General features: G+C 41.6%; 1 protein-coding gene across 1 annotated transcript; it reads left to right on the forward strand.

Moving 5' to 3' along the window:
* Positions 1-19,840, forward strand: slc22a31 (solute carrier family 22 member 31). The gene is made up of 9 exons (XM_033618124.2): positions 1-464; positions 4,590-4,693; positions 5,348-5,502; positions 11,863-12,031; positions 13,203-13,348; positions 13,761-13,869; positions 14,417-14,631; positions 15,778-15,889; positions 16,248-19,840. Exons 1-9 carry the CDS (start codon positions 33-35, stop codon positions 16,678-16,680), a joined length of 1,875 nt encoding a protein of 624 aa, XP_033474015.1. The 5' UTR covers positions 1-32; the 3' UTR covers positions 16,681-19,840.
* Positions 19,841-19,991: the final 151 nt, after the last annotated feature.

Genomic DNA, 19,991 nt, shown 5'->3' on the forward strand with positions numbered 1-19,991 from the left:
TTCAGCTGTCGAGCGTGCGCACTCACTCCGCAATGGCCCCAGACTCGTGCACTCTAACAAACACTCGTCTTCAAATGGATTATGAGACCAAGATTTTCCTTCACATCGGCGGCTATGGACGCTACAACCGACTCGTGGTTCTTTTCAGCTGGTTCCCAAACTTTGCGGTCATGCTGAATCTATTCAGCGACGTCTTCTACACCCTGATCCCGGAGTCGTATCACTGCAGGACGGACCCGCGGCTGCTGCCGTCCGCTTTCCTCCCCAGCAACTTCTCCAGACAGGGGTACCTGAACCTCACCATCCCCTGGGTGAACGGCTCCGGGCTCAGCCACTGCGAGTTGTTCAAGTATCCAGCGAACAGCACGGAGTTTTCCGAGAAGGTGCCCAGGGAGAGGGTGTCCTGCACCGTGGGGTGGGAGTACTCCCATGTTGCGGGGCTGCACAGCAACTTTGTCACGGAGGTAAGAGACTGTTGAGCCTGCTGGTCGTCTCTCAGGGCTGTGTGGGTGTTTGGCTTCAATTTGGAGATGCAAGGGTGAAGATGAGAAACAAAAGATCCACATTTTTAGGCTGATATAAGAGTCACAGCCACAGCAGCGCATCAAAAACATCTTTTTTGGATCTAATTTGACTGCATGTTGTTGATTTTATCCATGTTTTTATTTACCCCATTTTACAACTAACTGTCACAATATTTATACAAAGAAACAACATCCTCCCATTTACATTTTTATCATTGGCTTTGCTCCAAGATGGTGGTGCTGAACTGGATTTGCTCTAGTTTCTGCTCACTAGCAGGAGTTTATCTCAGCTGGAAGCATGTGTGGTTATGAAGACGGCTGTTGGCAGCAGTCAGTCAATATTTGCTCAGGCTGAACAGTTAAAACTGTGTTTCACTCTCACCTTTCAGCCATCTGACACTGCAGGGTCACAGGTAGCAGCTCACACAGGCAGTGGAGACATTACTGCTCCTTAGACCATAGAAATACAGTGTAGGATTGTAAACTCAAGTGTTGACTGTGAGGTAGGGTGTGTGAGGCTGACCATGGATCCTCTGTGTGTCTCACATTCTTCATGGCGATGGGTTTTGACATAATCTTGTTGTGCAACCACATGTGTATTCAGGCAGCAGAAAGGTGTTTATCTTCTCCTCCGTCTGCTTCCTTGGACCTCAGCTGCTCAAGGATCCATCCCAGTCTGCAAACACTGATAACGGGTTCTAACCAAAATATTTCTCAATGTGACCCCGTGCAAACACCGCCCACGAGCACACTACATCTGTTCCTGTGTTGCACAGTAAAACAACATCAGAGGAGTTGGTGTAGTGTCCAAACCACGGCGGTTACAGGGAAGACAGAGTCATTATGGGTAACTGTCCCTCGAGGTCTTGTGTGTGTATCACGGCATCAAGGAAGCAGATCCTGGCAGTAAGGAGACTTTTCCTCGTTGTTCCCTCGTGACGCTGCAGGGAAGTCTGAGGCCTCCATGTTCCTTCCTGCGACCCTGACCGCCTCCTTCGCCAACAGTAGCTTCCTGTGGTCATTTGTTGCAGCAAGGGAAGACTTTAATGGAGGAAAAATTGAGCACAACACAATAGTGCTCATCACCTTCAAACACGAACAGAGTACAGTAGTCTTTTACTGTCAGCTGGGAAAAGCTCAGAATGTCTTTTTGTGAGACAGAGGTGTCGATTAACTGAATCTCTGAGGTGATTGTTAATGAGCGAGCAGCAGCTTGTGGATGTTCGTTCTCTTTCCGAAAGCCATTTTCATTGATTTGACTTGATACATTACAAAATTGTTGCAGTGTTTGAACCTAGTGCACCAGCAGGTCAGACTGTTTGACCTCCTTGTATGCCTGCACTCAGGGCTCGATCACCAATTGTGAAAAAGTTGATGAGGGACACTATCAAAATCTAGTTCTAAGACCTTCATATTGTGCTTTTATTGAACATATCCCAAAATGAACTTTTGTTTATTCAGATAGCCACACAGCAAACACAGCAGCAGGTAATATTCTAGCATAGAGACACTGCGCACAATACACACATGAAAAATAGGCAATACGGTTACATAATCTTGACATGTATTCGATCAGCACTGCCTGGTTTTACTGCTTGATCGGAGTTTGGTCTGAGTTTCAGAGAAAGAAAGAGAGGCGAGTCTTTCACTTAATCTGCTTCTATACTGTCTTCTTCTATATTCAGTCCATGGTGGCAGCATGGGTCATCCGGCGGAGTCTTGCTGGGGGAGAGGAGGGATATCTAGATACTGGTTAGATGGAGGGAGGTTTACCACAGTTCATTTATATCCCTTTAAATACTTATGAACAGCAGCTGTTTAGTCATTCATTCATTCTGTAGGAGCCAAAATGTGTATTTAACCTCCGCTGTTTATTATTTGTTAAGCTGCACATTCTTTCGGTCACTTTCACTTCCGGTTGTAATTGGCACAGGTGTGGGTTTCACATTATTTTCACATTTCTCAGTTGTTTGTTTCATAAATAATCATAAAAACTCAACGCTGGACTTTGGCATGGATTCTTTGAACAAGTCACAGTTAAGAGCCGGACTCAGCCTCATTCATTTTCTGTAACCTCTTAACCTGTGGAGCCTATCCCAGCTGACATTGGGGGAGAGGCTGGGTACACCCTGGACAGGTCGCCGGACTGTTGCAGGGCTGACACATAGAGACAGACAACCATTCACACTCACATTCACACCTACGGCCAATTTAGAGTCACCACTTAGCCTAACCTGCATGTCTTTGGACTGTGGGAGCAAGCCGGAGTACCCGGAGAAAACCCACGCTGACACAGGGAGAACATGCAAACAACAAGCTTGTTCAGTTATACAAGTATAATCTTAAATTGGTAAGGTTTAAATCACAAACCATCTGTTCAAAGAATAAGTAAAAAACAAAAAGGTATGAACCTGAGTAAGTATTTAATACCGGCTTTTGGTACTTGGCAGTTTTTGGCGCTCTGAGGTTTGAGACTGAGGGGTCTGTGTCATTGGTCTGACAGCCCATTGGTCCGACATCCCATTAGTCCGACGGTCCGCGGTGCTAAACAGCTCCCGGCGGGTGTATTTCTGCCTTGATGGTGCGCCGCGACCGGCTCTGGGTCAGCTGGGAAAGGCTTGAGGCAGAGCAGGCTCACGACTTATGTGTTGGTCACTTTCTTTTTCATTTTAACCCACACCGTGATCTTTTCCTGACCCTAACCAAGTGGTTTTTGTGCCTAAACCTAACCAGACCTTAACCACAGGGCATCATGATGATTTAGGAACAACGGGACTTCGGAACAATGAGTTTAATATGGTCGGAACAATGGGATGCAGGACCAATGGGCAGTTCCCGAGACTGAGCACTAATCCCGCTGAAGTTTTGTGGATGTGCAGAGATGTAGCATTGTTGGGGGTTTGTTTTTAGTCCTTTTAATGTTTCGATCCCAAACTTTGAATCTATAATGTCTGTAAAATGCTTTCTACTGTCATGAAATGTCCCCGCTGCACACAGAGCACATGGTGGAGCAGACAGAGGGAAAGGAGAAGAATTCTCTCACAGGCAGCGACCGGTTACTAACCAGACGTGGAGCCGCTGGCAGCCTCTACTTTGTGCACTACTTTGTTCTAATGTAATAACACTGTCAGCAGACGCCTTAACTCAATTGGGAACGACAGGATCTACATTCCTGCTTCCTCACTGAAATCTCTATGTGTTTGTGTCAGATTATGATGAATGCAGCTCGTTGGCGACAATTTGTTCGTGTACCTTTTTATGTCTTTGAATGTTCCAATTATATTTCAAGAATAAATTGAGTTAACCACATATTTATGATGTATACAGATAACCCCTAAGTTATTTGGGGAGTGCTTTAAATATACTGCTGCTTATCAGATGTACCCTGCTGTTGTCTGTTTTCTGAAGCATGCTGCAAGTTTCTAGTCTGATTCCCTTCACTCCAGGTAGCCACTGTTTGAAGTCTGAAATGTTACCGTATACTGTGAAGCATGCGTCAGTCACAACCATTAATTGATCTCACTAGCAAGGTTATTCTTGATTTAGCTTGTCCCTTCGTGCATCAGACCTCCATTGTTGCTCACAAACAATTATAAACTCATTAACGAGTCACACAAGGTGACACATCCCTTCGCAACGATGAACCTGGGCGTTGTAGTTTATTTTTAACCAACCTCATGTGAACCGTCCTGCTGCCGCAAACACTCACTATAGCACCTAATGTGTATTAATCCACAGCTGAAAATAGTCCCCAATAAATGCACTGTTTACTTCTGTTTGAGTAACATTTGCTAAAAACCACAGTGCCCAGACATTTTAGGAGATTAATGAGCCTCTTTTAGGAATTAAACTTTATATTTGTGACCTATCTTTCAAGATTTAAGTCTTGTGGGGAAGCAGGTTTGGGACTGAGTGCAGGAATTCAGCCTTATTGATCAAAGAAAAAACACTAACCACATGAAACATTTTTAATTGGAGCTCATAAAAATGTTGTACAACACTTAGACAGTGAGTTTAGTTTTGGCTTGACGGTGTGTCGACGTACTTCTTTGTCTTCCTCTGCAGTGGAACCTGGTTTGCAGCGACTACTGGAAAATCCCTTTGCAGCATATCTGCTTCATGACAGGATGGATTCTGGGATACATCCTCCTTGGTACATTGTGTGACTGGTAAGTAATAATTATATTTAACTTGGAACCCCGGTGTTCGATATTAAATACATAAGAAAGACACTAACATGGAGTAGCCTTCAATATCCAAGGAATTGCAAATTGAAGGCCACACAGTCAAGATAACTAGAAATATAGCTATATATATATAAATATATAGGTTCCTTAAACACAGCGTGGAAACACTGCTGATCAACTGAAAAGAGAGATTTTTTTTCTCTGTGCACTGTGTTTATTTACAGCAGCCACAAGATATTTGATTCAGAAACACAAACCAATGGGTGATGTCACTGTGGCTACCTCCATTATTTCCTTACAGTCATTGATTATGAAGTGAAAAGTTCTGTAAAATAAAACTGTACCTAGGGAAAAGCCATTACAAAATAAAAGCAGACTTTTGACATGTCATTTTGAAATAAAAATGACTCTTTTATAAATTACAATAAGTACAATGAAAATATCTAATAGAGTTGAGTTTTGGTAATTTTTAAATTGATTTCACAGTCTATTAGTTCATTTATATATTTTACACAATTTATTCATATGCTTTTATTCTTTAAATGCTTGTTTACCACTTGTTTAGCTCCCTTACTTCACTTGTGTATGTTTTGTCACTGACAGATAATAGAAACATGACTGCATTTGTGTTTCCAGGTTTGGTCGTCGGCTATGCTTCCTCCTCTCCATCAGTCTGTCCAGTCTGTTAGGGGTGGCCGTGTGTTTGTCCAACAGCGCCGTGGTGTTTCTGCTGCTGCGTCTCTCTCAGGGCGCCATGCTCGCCGGTGTGTTCGTGTCCTCGTACATTGCCAGTGAGTATCCTGCACACGCATCTATCTCTTCTCCCACTTATCCCGCGATTAAGCTTCCTGCAGCCTTATTCAGTAATCGACTTCTCCAGGGGACTGGGAAAAAAAACAACCTCAGCTGCCTCGCTCGCAGCTACTCTCATCTTTGTTTATTTTAGAGAGCACTTAAGGATTCCTGGGCTTCGCTCTGAGTCTCTCACTGGTGCACAAAATGTCATTTTGTGTAATCACATTTCTCTGATTTCATGTGTTGCTGGATTTGAATGTACAGAACAAAATGAAAATAGGTAAAGTAGCAAAGCAGACACAAGAAATAAGCAAAATTAGAAGCCAATGGATAACGAACAGGAGAACAGTGGCACATGAGCATTACTGTATATCCAATTATTCACAACTATTCAACTCCATATGTTTTTAAAGTCTTTGTCTGAATATTAAGTACATATTTAATTTAAGTTTTTTTAGATTGACGTCTTATTTAAGGTTTTTAATCAGCCATTATATTTCGGCCCAGAGTTTGCAGTTAAACATATATATATATATATATATATATATATATATATATATATATATAGCCTATAATTTGCAGAAAATCTAATGTTATGTGGCTAAATGTGGCCTTGTGTCTCCCAGTGTAGAGTAAAGTGCTGTCACGCTAGTTGCATATATGTTGTGTTCAAGGAGCAGCTACACAGTGCGTTTCTTTTAGTGCTTTACCCAGTCAAAACAAACATTTAGATTATCATTATGAGAAATACTGTATAAAGATGCCTGACGTAAGCCTCTCTACGTGGCTAACAGGTGAAATATCTTATCGGTCAAAGATAAGAAAAATTCCATTGTGCTCTTAACAGAAGCAAACTAGAAATCCTACTTATCTTTATTGCAATCTTATCTTTATTTAAAGAAGCACAAACAGTTAGACTTTTAGTTCTGACTTCTGAAAGTGAGTAACAAGAACTAAAACACAATATAATGACAGTTTAAAGTCAGTTTAATACATATGACACAATCATTTACTGGTGACAGGTAAACAGTTTTACTGTCATGGTTTTTTTTTTTTTTACAGGAGATTGCAAGAGTGTAACAGTATCTCCCTGTTAGTATCATCAATCACATAAATATTTACCTCTTGCTTTCTGTATTACTTCCTGTTTGTTTGTCCGAGCAGGATTTATGTACAAGATAATGGCTTTATATGAATTTTTCCTTCGGTGGCTGGCCTCAGCATCAAAACCTGATCTTTAATCGTGGCTTCATAGATAGATAGATGCAGTTATGGAAAAATCTTGCAGCCACTCCTTATGTAGAATAATCAGCACAATTCAACAGTGAATTAAGTAAAGATATGATGTAGATAAATGTAACCTTATAATGCAGATTATCTGTAATCACTTTCCATCCCCTCCTCATTTGATGTCTCTTTACTACGATCTTGTATCAAATACATGTATGTTTTAGCTTTCATCATTCAGTCTCTGATAATTTAATTACCTTCACCAGATCATGTCTATTAGTCAAACAAAAAAACATAGTGGGTGCACAATACGCATTTTGTTATTGTGTGAAAACTTCAAGCTAAAAACTGAACTGAGAAGTAGAGATTTTAGTGATTCACCTTTGGATGGTATCTAGTAATGGACAACCCAACTCAATTTAAAAAGGGCACAGCAGCGACTTCTACTGCTGCTGCTGTTGCTGCTGCTGCTGCTGCTTCACCTCATTTCTCTCCTCTGCTTAAGTGTTCCTGACTGCATGAAGCCTGAGTCTGCAGTTAAAATCAAAGTACGTCACCTCCAGACTGGCTCTCGAACTTTGACCCACTCTGATTATCAGACTGAGAAATATTTTGAATTGTATTGATAGTTTAGCTATTGTTAAACACGGCCCTCCCCTAGTTCAATTCATGAGGAATGTTTGTCTTTTTTGGATTCTCCGTTTACTGAGTGATTGACAACAAATGATCATTTTACTGGTGAAGTAGACATTACTGTTAAGATCAATTAATACACAGTCAACAGTTTTGATCCCTGGTCACATTGCAGCATAGTTAGGTATGTTTCAGATATTGTTGAACTACTTTCCCACAATGCAATGCACAAAGGAAATAGAGGAGCTACTTTCAGCTGCAAAAAAAAACAAACAAAAAACATTAACAAATCATAGCAATTTTTGTAAATGGTGGTAGACAGCTTTGTGAACTAAATTAACTATAAAATCATTTTGATGTCTGTTTGTGAAGTTAAAGTTGTTATCCTTAAGATTTCCATTCTGGTTGATTTGGTGGCACTCATGGTTACTGTTGGTAACAATCAGTGTAATTTAAAACGACAGCAAATTCTCCTTGAGCAGCTACTTTATTAGAAATACAGTACAGGCCAAAAGTTTGGACACACCTTCTCATTCAATGCGTTTTCTTTATTTTCATGACTATTTACATTGTAGATTCTCACTGAAGACATCAAAACTATGAATGAACACATGTGGAGTTATGTACTTAACAAAAAATGGTGAAATAACTGAAAACATGTTTTATATTCTAGTTTCTTCAAAATAGCCACCCTTTGCTCTGATTACTGCTTTGCACACTCTTGGCATTCTCTCCATGAGCTTCAAGAGGTAGTCACCTGAAATGGTTTTCCAACAGTCTTGAAGGAGTTCCCAGAGGTGTTTAGCACTTGTTGGCCCCTTTGCCTTCACTCTGCGGTCCAGCTCACCCCAAACCATCTGGATTGGGTTCAGGTCCGGTGACTGTGGAGGCCAGGTCATCTGCCGCAGCACTCCATCACTCTCCTTCTTGGTCAAATAGCCCTTACACAGCCTGGAGGTGTGTTTGGGGTCATTGTCCTGTTGAAAAATAAATGATCGTCCAACTAAACGCAAACCAGATGGGATGGCATGTCGCTGCAGGATGCTGTGGTAGCCATGCTGGTTCAGTGTGCCTTCAATTTTGAATAAATCCCCAACAGTGTCACCAGCAAAACACCCCCACACCATCACACCTCCTCCTCCATGCTTCACAGTGGGAACCAGGCATGTGGAATCCATCCGTTCACCTTTTCTGCGTCTCACAAAGACACGGCGGTTGGAACCAAAGATGTCAAATTTGGACTCATCAGACCAAAGCACAGATTTCCACTGGTCTAATGTCCATTCCTTGTGTTTCTTGGTCCAAACAAATCTCTTCTGCTTGTTGCCTCTCCTTAGCAGTGGTTTCCTAGCAGCTATTTGACCATGAAGGCCTGATTCGCGCAGTCTCCTCTTAACAGTTGTTCTAGAGATGGGTCTGCTGCTAGAACTCTGTGTGGCATTCATCTGGTCTCTGATCTGAGCTGCTGTTAACTTGCCATTTCTGAGGCTGGTGACTCAGATGAACTTATCCTCAGAAGCAGAGGTGACTCTTGGTCTTCCTTTCCTGGGTCGGTCCTCATGTGTGCCAGTTTCGTTGTAGCGCTTGATGGTTTTTGCGACTCCACTTGGGGACACATTTAAAGTTTTTGCAATTTTTCAGACTGACTGACCTTCATTTCTTAAAGTAATGATGGCCACTCGTTTTTCTTTAGTTAGCTGATTGGTTCTTGCCATAATATGAATTTTAACAGTTGTCCAATAGGGCTGTCGGCTGTGTATTAACCTGACTTCTGCACAACACAACTGATGGTCCCAACCCCATTGATAAAGCAAGAAATTCCACTAATTAACCCTGATAAGGCACACCTGTGAAGTGGAAACCATTTCAGGTGACTACCTCTTGAAGCTCATGGAGAGAATGCCAAGAGTGTGCAAAGCAGTAATCAGAGCAAAGGGTGGCTATTTTGAAGAAACTAGAATATAAAACATGTTTTCAGTTATTTCACCATTTTTTGTTAAGTACATAACTCCACATGTGTTCATTCATAGTTTTGATGCCTTCAGTGAGAATCTACAATGTAAATAGTCATGAAAATAAAGAAAACGCATTGAATGAGAAGGTGTGTCCAAACTTTTGGCCTGTACTGTATAACAGTGCAGCCAAACAAACTCACATTGTTTTAATTAAAGGTTAAATTACAGTAATGTCGTAAACACGATCCGATTCCATTGTGAACATGTTGTAGTGAGTAGTTTTCCAAAATGAAACATCCTGCAGTGTTTCCTGAGAACCTGAAGGTGATTTAAATCCATTGTGGGAATGGCGGACCCTGCCACCAATAACTCAAACTACTATGTAGTTTGTATAGCGGCTGTGGCTCAGGAAGTCCAGTGCGTCATCCACTAATTGGAAGATAGGCGGCTCAATCCCATGCTCTTTGTGTGTCTGGATGTCAAAGTATCCTTGGGCAAGATACTGAACCCCAAATTGTGTGTGAGTGTGTGTGAATGATTAACTGAGTAGCAGATAACACCTTGAATGTTACCTCGACCACCAGTGTGTAACTGGGTGAATTTGATTTGACATGCATCACTGCACACATGGTATCATTTCCTGTTAGTAGAAAACAGTTGAGTGTGTTGGTTAATATATTTTTAGTATGGAAATATTATATTTTATGGAATTGGGACTCTGTGGTTCTCTAGTTTTTTGACCTGTAGGCTACATGTCTAGACTGCTCTCCTAAAATCAAAGATATGATCTTACGTTATTGCTTTAGCGTGGGCATGTTTGTGACAGAGTAGAGGAGTTGAAGGGGCATCTCAGCTGATGACAAACTGAAGTGTGTTGTGCTGAGCTGAGTGACAGCAGGCAGCTGGTTGGTTTTTCTTTACTTCTACCTCTCAGCTGTCCTCATTCAGGGGGTGTAACCCCTCTGTGGTGAAACTTTGGCTCCCTTCTTTCACAAGATGACTTTGTGAGACGTCTCTGGCTAGTAGGGGAACATAGTGTATAAAATACTGTGTTTTTTTCTGGAACTGTCTAAAGCGGCATAAGAAATTATTTACGTTAGCATTTGACACTGTACACATTCCTGTGTGGGAGGTGGTGGTACTGGGTGGTGGTCTCATCTGAAAGACACACACACACATTTTTCTGTTTTTGATACACACACACATACTCCCACATTCCTGTGAGGTCAGAGCTCGATTGAGTCCAGATTTTGTTTTTATAGGTTAGGCTGAAGTTGGGCTGGGCTGGGTGGGATGAGGGCCTGAGAGAAATGTTTCTGAGCGATGTCCTGCCAGTGCTACTCCTCCACAGAGACGAAAAACAGAAAAACAATAGGACTGAACCAAAGGCAAGGAAGTGAACAGGAAGTGAACTCCTCATTTTCCTCCTTTACCCCCCAGACAGGGAGGAGGTGGAAAGAATCAGAGGTCTGGGGGCAGGGAGAGGTTAAAGTTCAGGAAACACTTACACAACTTGACACACTTCCAAATGAGTTTACATCATTACGTGAGGCTAAGAGCACTTTATCTCTTAGCTTCTAGTGTGTTGTTCTGGCTTAATTTGTTAATGTGTGAGAAAAAACTCAGATATTATTTGAGATTAAGGTCACAAATTTATGAGAATCTTAGAAAAATAGTTTATTGTCAAGGAACCACATTGCTTCATTTTGTAAGGTTGGATCGACCTCATCACATCACAGACGCTGCAGTGGGCCCATTTTATTTTATGGTTCACTAATAACATGTAACAAGCTGCACTATCAAATTATACCAAGACTTTATTTAATTATAGAATATATTTTTGGTATGTAAGTACAGAGGATGAGAGGTCAATATGTCACAAGAGTCACAGGACTCAGTATTCTGTGGTCGCAATTTACCACTAAAAGTTACTAAAACCATCCCCACCTTTACTTTGGCCGCACTTCGCTGCGTAATCTAATGTCTGCAGTTCAGAGTAGCTGCAACAGCTCTCCATAGCCATTGCATGGCAGCTCGCCACAGGCCGCACTTCGCCACTGCTTGATGTGTTTTGGCATTAGTTTTATATTTGGAAACCTCTCTTTTCATTATCTTATCACCTCTTGGAGATCTAAAGGTAATCATTAAGCAACACTCCTCCTAATTTAAGTAAAATTAGATAGCTCTATGAATCAGTATGACGCCTTTAGGAGACAGGAACACGTTTGGCTCTTTTAATTCTTGTGTGAATAAGTACAATTGTAAAAAATTTTACTAAAACGTGTTGTACTACTTTCCCATGGTCAGATATCCTGGTAACGAATCCCATGCCACCATTGCTCGATAAGTTACTGCTCTCTGTGCTGAGCCAGTTCTGCATGAGGGCAACAAAATAATTCAGTATAAACACATTACAACATTCTGAGCTGTATGTGTGAGGGGGTTCGTGTCCCGACAGGAAGTGAATTGGGTTTGGACAGATGTATTAGTTTTGTTCAGCTGTGTTTTGATGTTATCTGTCCCCTCACTCTCTCTCAGGGTTGGAGCTGTGTGACCCTCCTCATCGTCTCATGGTTGCCATGGTCAGCGGCTTCTTCGGCGTGTTCGCGGAGCTGCTGTTGCCGGGCATTGCTGTCCTGTGCCGCAATTGGCCCGTTCTCCAGGCTGTGGCCACTTTGCCTCTGCTCCTGCTGCTTTCCTATTGGTGGTGAGTAAGGTGGAGATATCGTAGCATGTAGAGGTGGACACATCATGTGTGTGTTTGATGAAGCATTAAGGACAGTTGATGACTCTACAGTAATAAACATTGATATGTTTGATCTACAAATATCTGATATGTTTGTAGTTGCTCCTGTTTCATGCCCACACCTTTTAACAGCCACACCTGAATTCAGTCATTTAACCACATGTTTAAATACATAAACCTACTTGGAAAGTTCTTGTGACACATTTGTTTAGGAAGTCTCATTGAAACCAGGACTGCTTTAACAAGAGAGAGTTATATTGGCAGAAGTAAAATATAATATGATTAGTATGTTTTCATTAGTGTATAATCACCTGAAAATAAGAATCGGTGTGTTTTCATTACCTTTGAATGAGCTGTTTGTATCTACATAGGAAGCCAGTCCTTGTCTTCGGAGTCGACCATGTTGCACCGTCATGTTTCTACAGTAGCCCAGAACGGACAAACCAAAAACTGGCTCTAGATAGGGCCATCTGTGTTTTCACATCAACCATCATAGGTAGCAGCCCCTCCACTTACGAACTGAACAGCATTCAGGTTTCGTAACATGAAACCTGTTTATTCTGTGTTTTTATTGGTTTAAATCACCCGGTCTGTTTGTTTTGGAGAGGAGGAGACCTCTGTGGGTAATTTGGCTCCTGCTAAAAACTTCCTGAACAATGAACACTTAAGGAATACTAACGGGGAGTTCACACTTGGCACACAGGAGAAGTTTCAGCTACAGTCGTCACTGTTATATGCCACTAAATCCTACACGCTGTTCCTTTAAGTCCTCAGGAGAATGAGTGTCTTTATCTTCAGTTAGTTTCACAGTTTATTGTGACATCATATCCTGCGCTCTGGTGTCTGAACTAAACTATGGAGGGTAAAAACATCAGAGCAACTTAGATAGCAAAGCTTTATAAATGAAAACACAGGTATCCAGATGCCTTTTAGATGTCAGTAATAAAGTGACAACAAATAATGCTGCAGTTACAACTTTTTCTTTTTCCTATACTCTATGAGTACCAAGATGTGGTACCAGGGGGAAAACACAATTAGTGCATGTGTACATCTCTTTACCCATCTGTGTTTATGTTTGAATGTTTGGGCGCTGTATCTCTCTGAGATGTGATAACAGAGTTGTTTCCCTCAGCTGTGCATCAGTGTTTCCTGAGTCTCCTCGCTGGCTGCTGGCCACAGTTCAGATCCCCCAGGTGAAGAGGAGCCTCCAGGAATTCTCCACCAGGAACGGGGTTTGTCTGCGAGATGAAATCTACCCTGGTGAAAACATGCTGTCAGGTATGAACAAACAAAACGCCTGTGTACACACACATACTGGTATCAGAGTATTTCTTTCACAAGAAAAGTTTAAAACAATTATTGTAATGATGGTTGAAGTATTGGGGAAACAGGCAACAAAACAAGCGTTATCTTGATATATCATTACGTAGAGCAAGAACAAGTGGTTTGCCCCTGCAAACCACTGCACTGGGTTGCAGCTGGAATAACCTCCAAACTTGGCCGATATAGTGATGTACCACGTCATGTTTGATCATTTATCAAATCCATCTGTTGTGGAGATCATAAAGTTTCTGCTCGTCCGTTTGATCTAAGTGCAGAAGTATTACACCAAGCCTTAAAACCGTTGGCTCGTCAGGGATACATTGAATTCCTTCAGGTGTTTTTCATCCTTTTTTCTTTCTGTTTATAGAAATAGACTCAGCGTACGGAGAAGACTGTCAGTCGAGATACTTTACAGTTTTGGAGCTGCGTCGGACTCGTGTTATCTGGAAGAACTGCCTCATCCTCAGCTTCACGCTGTGAGTTTTCTCTTCTCAGTATGGAAAAATTCACCTGACTTATAACTTATAAAACAAATATATAGACTCTATAATGAAACTTAAGAAAGGAGCTCTTGTTATTGTGAATGTACGAATTAACTGTTCACAGCATCCTACATCTTTAAACTTCTAGACAATGTGTATTTAAAAATATTGGAAATACTTTTTCGAGTTGTGAACAAAAGCCTTCCTGTCTGTATTAAAAAAAAAAAAATCAATTAAAAGAAGAAAATTATAATTGAAGAGGGCTGTTTTTTTTATGAAACATGTAAAGTGAGAACAATGTAAAATACAGTTGCGTTTCAGTTTTGGGAGTCAAATTATGGGATGGACTCAATGCTGAGTTGAAGTTGTGTTGCTCTCTGTTGAGTTTCATAAAAGCCTTAAAATGTAAAATGATTCAATTTAAAATAAATGAGAATTATAATTCAGAGTATAATGTATTTAATCATTTATTTATTTCCCGTCTTTAGTGCTGTTGATGCAGTGTTGGGTTGATGTTCTAACTCTCTCGTCCCCTCTCCAGCTTCATCGGGACGGGCATCCAGTACTGTTTCACCAGAAACCTGCACAGTTACTCTTCCAACTTCTACTTCAGCTACTTCCTCCGAGTGATAACTGGAGCTCTGGCCTGCATCTTCATCTGTTTGTCGGTCAATCACTTCGGTCGGCGTGGTATGCTCCTGCTGTCTGCCATCATCACCGGACTGTCATCACTGCTGCTGCTGGCGCTCACTCAGTGTACGTTACATCCACATTATTTTACTGTTAGTAATATTAGTACCTGGGCGGCACGGTGGTGTGATGGTTAGCACTGTCGCCTCACAGCAAGAGGGTTCCCAGTTCGATCTCTGGTGTGGGAGCCCTTCTGTGTGGAGTTTGCATGTTCTCCCCATGTCAGCCCGTGTCTCCGGGCACTCCGACTTCCTCCTACAGTCCAAAGACATGCAGATTAATTGATAACTCTAAATTGTCCGTAGGTGTGAATGTGAGTGTGAATGGTTGTCTGTATCTATGTGTCAGCCCTGTGATAGTCTGGCGAACTGTCCAGGGTGTACCCCGCCTCTTGCCCAATGTCAGCTGGGATAGACTCCAGCCCCCCCCCCCGCAACCCTCAAGAGGATGAAGCGGTTAGAAGATGGATTATTAGTCTAACCATGTTCTGTGGTGGCTGTTGGTGATGACAAGATACTTAAAACTTCTTTAAATGGTTGTCTAACATTTTGACAGTTTAACTTAATTGATTCATGCATTTCATGCTAAAGAGCTGATTACTTTAAAGTCAATGAGGCATCACAGGGACCACTGACATTATACCGCTCCTTGAACTGGAACCAGTTTCACAGTTGACTCAACACATTTCTCTACATATTTTGTTTGACAAAATTATATATATGTTTTTAAATTCATAGGTCTCATAGAAGAGTGTGATCTGTCATTAGTTTATGACAGATTGTTTTTTGCCAGCTTAGATATGAAGGAAACACTGTAGATAATTGTCTCATCCTTGAGCTCAGGAAACAACACGCAATTTTAATGCGTATAATCCATTTCCAGCTTCCCATCATGCTCTGAAAAATAAAATGATGCCATACTTACATTCACGTGATAAGTCTTAAGGTTGTGATTGTGCCAGTTTTGGGTCCCGGGCCAGAAAATGTCTGGTGGCTGCTGTAAATTTTGCTGCAGCTGTAATTTTTAAGCAGTAAATTTAAATGGCTGCAACTAACAATTATTTTCACTGTTGATTATCTTCTCAACAAATTACTCAAACCTATTAGTTGGTATCAATTTAGCTGATGATTAATTTAATAGTTGACAACTAACTGATTATTTATTATGGTTGCAGCTGTAAAAATGAATAAGTTGTCCTTTTTTATGTGTCAGATCTGCGTGGAGGTCTGGTGTTGGTGCTCTCAGTTGTGGGTCTGCTGTTCTCTCAGGCTCTCGCCATGCTCAGTGTGCTGTTTGCCTGTGAGGTGATGCCGACTGTGGTTCGGTAAGTGTCTGTCTTCTTAGCCAGAGTGTCTGTAATTTTTTTATTGCCCACAAATCCCATTAAAAGGACCAGAACAGACAATAAATTAATCCCATTAAGTATTGCCTGTGCAGCTTCAGCTATTGTGAATGTGTATTAGGCTGCTGCTAAGAATAGTCCCCTACAAACGCAGAGTTTACTTTTGTCTGAGTAATGTTTGCTAAGAACAACAGTGCCCAGCTGTTTTAGGAAGTTGTTTAGAGGACTTGGGTCTCTGTAGGAACAAATAGGCTCGGGGGTTTGAGTGCTACAAAGAATATCCAAAGTATTGTTGGATATTCTTGCTGACTTTTGTTCCTCTCCTCCCTCTCTCTGTCAGAGGTGGTTGCCTCGGCCTGGTGCTGGCAGCAGGTTGTGTTGGCATGGCCGCCTCCTCCTTGATGGAGCTGCAGAACAACGGCGGCTACTTCCTCCACCATGTCATCTTCGCCTCCTTCGCCGTCCTCTCCGTCCTCTGCATAATGCTCCTACCTGAAAGCAAACGCAAGCCGCTCCCAGACTCCCTGAAGGACGGCGAGTGCCAGCGCCGGCCTCCTCTCTTCATGTCCCGGCCGGACAGGGACAACCTGCCGTTACTGTGCACCCGGCAGCCTTTATCGGAGTATAACCCTGATAACTACTCCCGCTTGGTCTCTGCCACAAGGAGGATGTTGAGTAAAGATAACTTGCCTTACAGGATCGCTGTGCCTCTGCTGTCGGACAGTGAAACACAGGAACAAGACAACGAGGCGCAGAGAGAGGTCGTATCTTAACTCTGATAGCAGACCCTCCTCATCCTCTTTGTACAGACTTGGATTGCTCCTTCTTTTTCTAGACATACCTCCACAGACATCGTCCGCCTTCAATTATTGTCTAAGTCACTGGTTGGTCACAACTCACCTGAAGAACTGACCTCAGCTTGGATGCAGTGCACTTTAGAGCGATGGCTCCAAGTCTCTTCTTGTTACATTTGTACTCTTGAAGCTGTTACTGTGCTGTGGCATTTTCTCATGTGGATTCAGGTGATGCACTGACAAACAGTGGCCTTGTTTAACTAGACTTTTTCGTCGTCCAAATATTTGTGAGGGTTAAAATTGTCCTCCTTTTGAGACTGTTACACTGCATGTCACGCCTTCTCTCGCGTGGTAAATATCCCTGAGAATGCTCACACTTGACATAACTTTGGCCAGTGCAGTTGAGGTCACGTTGCCGGTCTGTGTGGAGGTATTCAAACCAAATAGTTAGACACTAGTTTCACCAGAGCGTGCAGCTGCTGCAGATCATGTGAGCAGCAGTTCTTTGTCCATTTATTAGTAACTCATGCACTTTTCATTAAGTCTGTCCATCTGAGTCACCAGCAGTGTCTCAGTGCTGAGAGGAGCCTGAGGACACACAGGACTAGTACACAGTCTTTGTGGAGTCTTGTTATGCTTGTGATGCACACAAGAGGGCGCTGAATGATGCACTGGAGACTGTGTGTGATGAAGGAGTCCAAGGATACTTGTTAATCTACCTTGTTATTCCAAATGCTTCATTGAGAAGTAACTCCAGATACCAACCAGATGATACTGAATTCTGTGGCTGATGAGTTTTTCTGCTCTATAAACCACTTTGTTACAAACTGTTATTTAAAGGTGCTACTTTTACATGACTTTTCTTTTCAGACACTGAAAGTAGCTGATGAAGTGTAAATGTACTAAACCACTACAGCTGGCAGACGAAAAGTACATCCCCTCTCTGTCTTGTGGTAATTATGAAATGTCTTTGAGTTTTCTAAGTAAAAAAAAAAGAGAACAGTGCGGCTGTAATGCTTCAGAATTCAACAGGACCAACCTTAAAGGGACAGTTCATCCCAAAATAAAAAATATTCAATTATATTTTTTCTCTTTCTCGTAGTGCTATTTAACAATCTAGATCAGGGGTGTCAAATATACAGCCCGGGGGCCAGAACCGGCCTGCCTATGGGTCCAATCCTGCCTTCTAGATGACTTTGCACACCTAATGTTGATGCACATGTGTAGGCTGAGTGGTTTCAGGAGCAGTTTGAACAATGAGTAGATACTTCATGTAAAATAGCCTCAGGGGCGTTTCCACTCTGACCAGAATGCTGCTCTCTGAAATAACAATGAATGCTTTCTATAGTCAGATTTAAAGATATTGAACATTGTGCAAAATATTGTCGACCAGCAGCTTTGGTACAAAAGAATCTGTCTCAGACTTCTGTCTTAAAAACTATATGGGTGGAACCCTGCTGCTGAGGAACTGACAAAACTTCAGATTGTACATTGTTGGTAAGGCAGTGTGGGAAAACTAAGACATACTGTTGGATTTACACATATTTTTCTCTCTTCTTTGTTTTGTAAATGGATGAGCGTTTTCAGAATGAAAGAAAAATTTGAAGGGGTTATTATTTATAGGTTATTATGCAGTGGTTTCAGTGGTCCGGCCCACTTGAGATCAAATCCGGCCGTATGTGGCCACAGAACTAAAATGAGTTTGACACCTCTGATCTAGATAGTTTCGGTGTGAGTTGCTGAGCATAGAGATGTCTGCCTTCTCTTGAATATAATGGAACTAGATGGCACTCTGCTTGTGGTGCTCAAAGTGCCAAAAAGAAAAACATTTGAAAAACTCTCCAGAAATCATGACCCAGTTACTCAAGATAATCACCAGACCTTGTTGTGAGCAGTTTCATGTAGGAACTATTTTCTTTCTACCGAACTACACCCACCAACTGTATCACCACGCAGAAGGAAGCATGTGTTTCAGATGAGAGGCTCATGCTTGTGACAGCGCTTAATGTAAACATATTAAACGTCCTCCTCAGCTGAGCTCTAACATTAGCTAGCCCAGTGGTGCTAGGTGAGCTAGCAGTAGATGCACGCTTCCTTCTGCACAGTGCCGGGTGTAGTTCGACAGAAAGAATATAGTTTCTACATGACACTTCTCACAAAGTCTGTGGATTATCTTGAGTAACCGAGTCATGATTTCTGGAAAGAGACATTGCTGGTGAGTTTTTCTTTCCCTTTTTTTGGCACTTTGAGCACCACAAGCTGAGTGCCATCTAGTTCCTGATAAATAGCACCACAGATAAGAGGAAAATATTTTGGGGTGAACTGTCCCTTTCACCTAAGGGCATTAGTTATTTTCAGTCTTCCTTTTTTGTAAAGTTTTTCTGTGTTTAATGTCAAACAGTGAGGACATTCTGTCTGTTGGTGCCCTCATATCTTGTGAGGTGAATGTAATTCAAAGGGTGTTAAACTCTTCAAGGCTGCAGTGTGTCTGAGTCAAAGGAGAAAAACCTAACACTTGATCAGCCTTCAGGAGAGTGTCTTTGTGTAACAGTGAGCTGTACGTGCATCAGAATTCAATTTATAATTTTACTTTCTGTGAACAAAGAGACTTTATATTGATTGAAGCTCAGCCAGTCGATCAGAGAAACTACCACTATTTGTGTTGAAACTCTTTTCTGTTAATTTGTCTGTCAGTGTCCTTGCCAAGTGAAAACCTTAGTATTTTTATCTTGTGCCATCATGTCATCAAGTAATTTAATCCAGTCAGATTTTCCTGCCTAGTAAATGTGTATATTAAATTCAAAACATGCAAATCACCAACCTTATTAGTTTAGAAGCCACATGTGTTTTGCATCCCTTTACCCTCTCAGACCACTAGATGGAGCTGTGGACTTGTACTGTACTACCTCCTGTGAAAATGTCAGTATAGTGATGTTGAGGAATATTGTGTGTGTGTGTGCGTGTATGCGTGTGTGTGTGTGTGTGTTTATGCATTCAGTTTACACTGGTTTGACTTAACCCATGTATCACTGTCATCACACACTAACATTTGCCCACAGCTGCTTCTATCTGACAGTGTTATGATTGCATAAAAACAACCAGATTAGTTCAATAAACTCAACTTGGTCCGACATGATAATCACTGTGCCGCTCTCTTTGTTATTATGGCAACTATGATGCTGTTAGTCGCAGTTTTTTGGTTTTTAGTGAAGTTAACATGTGAAAACCATTAAAATCAGACAAACTACAAGTGGTTAAAAACATTTAAACAGTAAACTGAAAGTATTTGG

The sequence above is a fragment of the Epinephelus lanceolatus genome, chromosome 2, assembly GCF_041903045.1.
Source record: "Epinephelus lanceolatus isolate andai-2023 chromosome 2, ASM4190304v1, whole genome shotgun sequence".
NCBI classification, from domain to species: Eukaryota; Metazoa; Chordata; class Actinopteri; order Perciformes; family Serranidae; genus Epinephelus; species Epinephelus lanceolatus.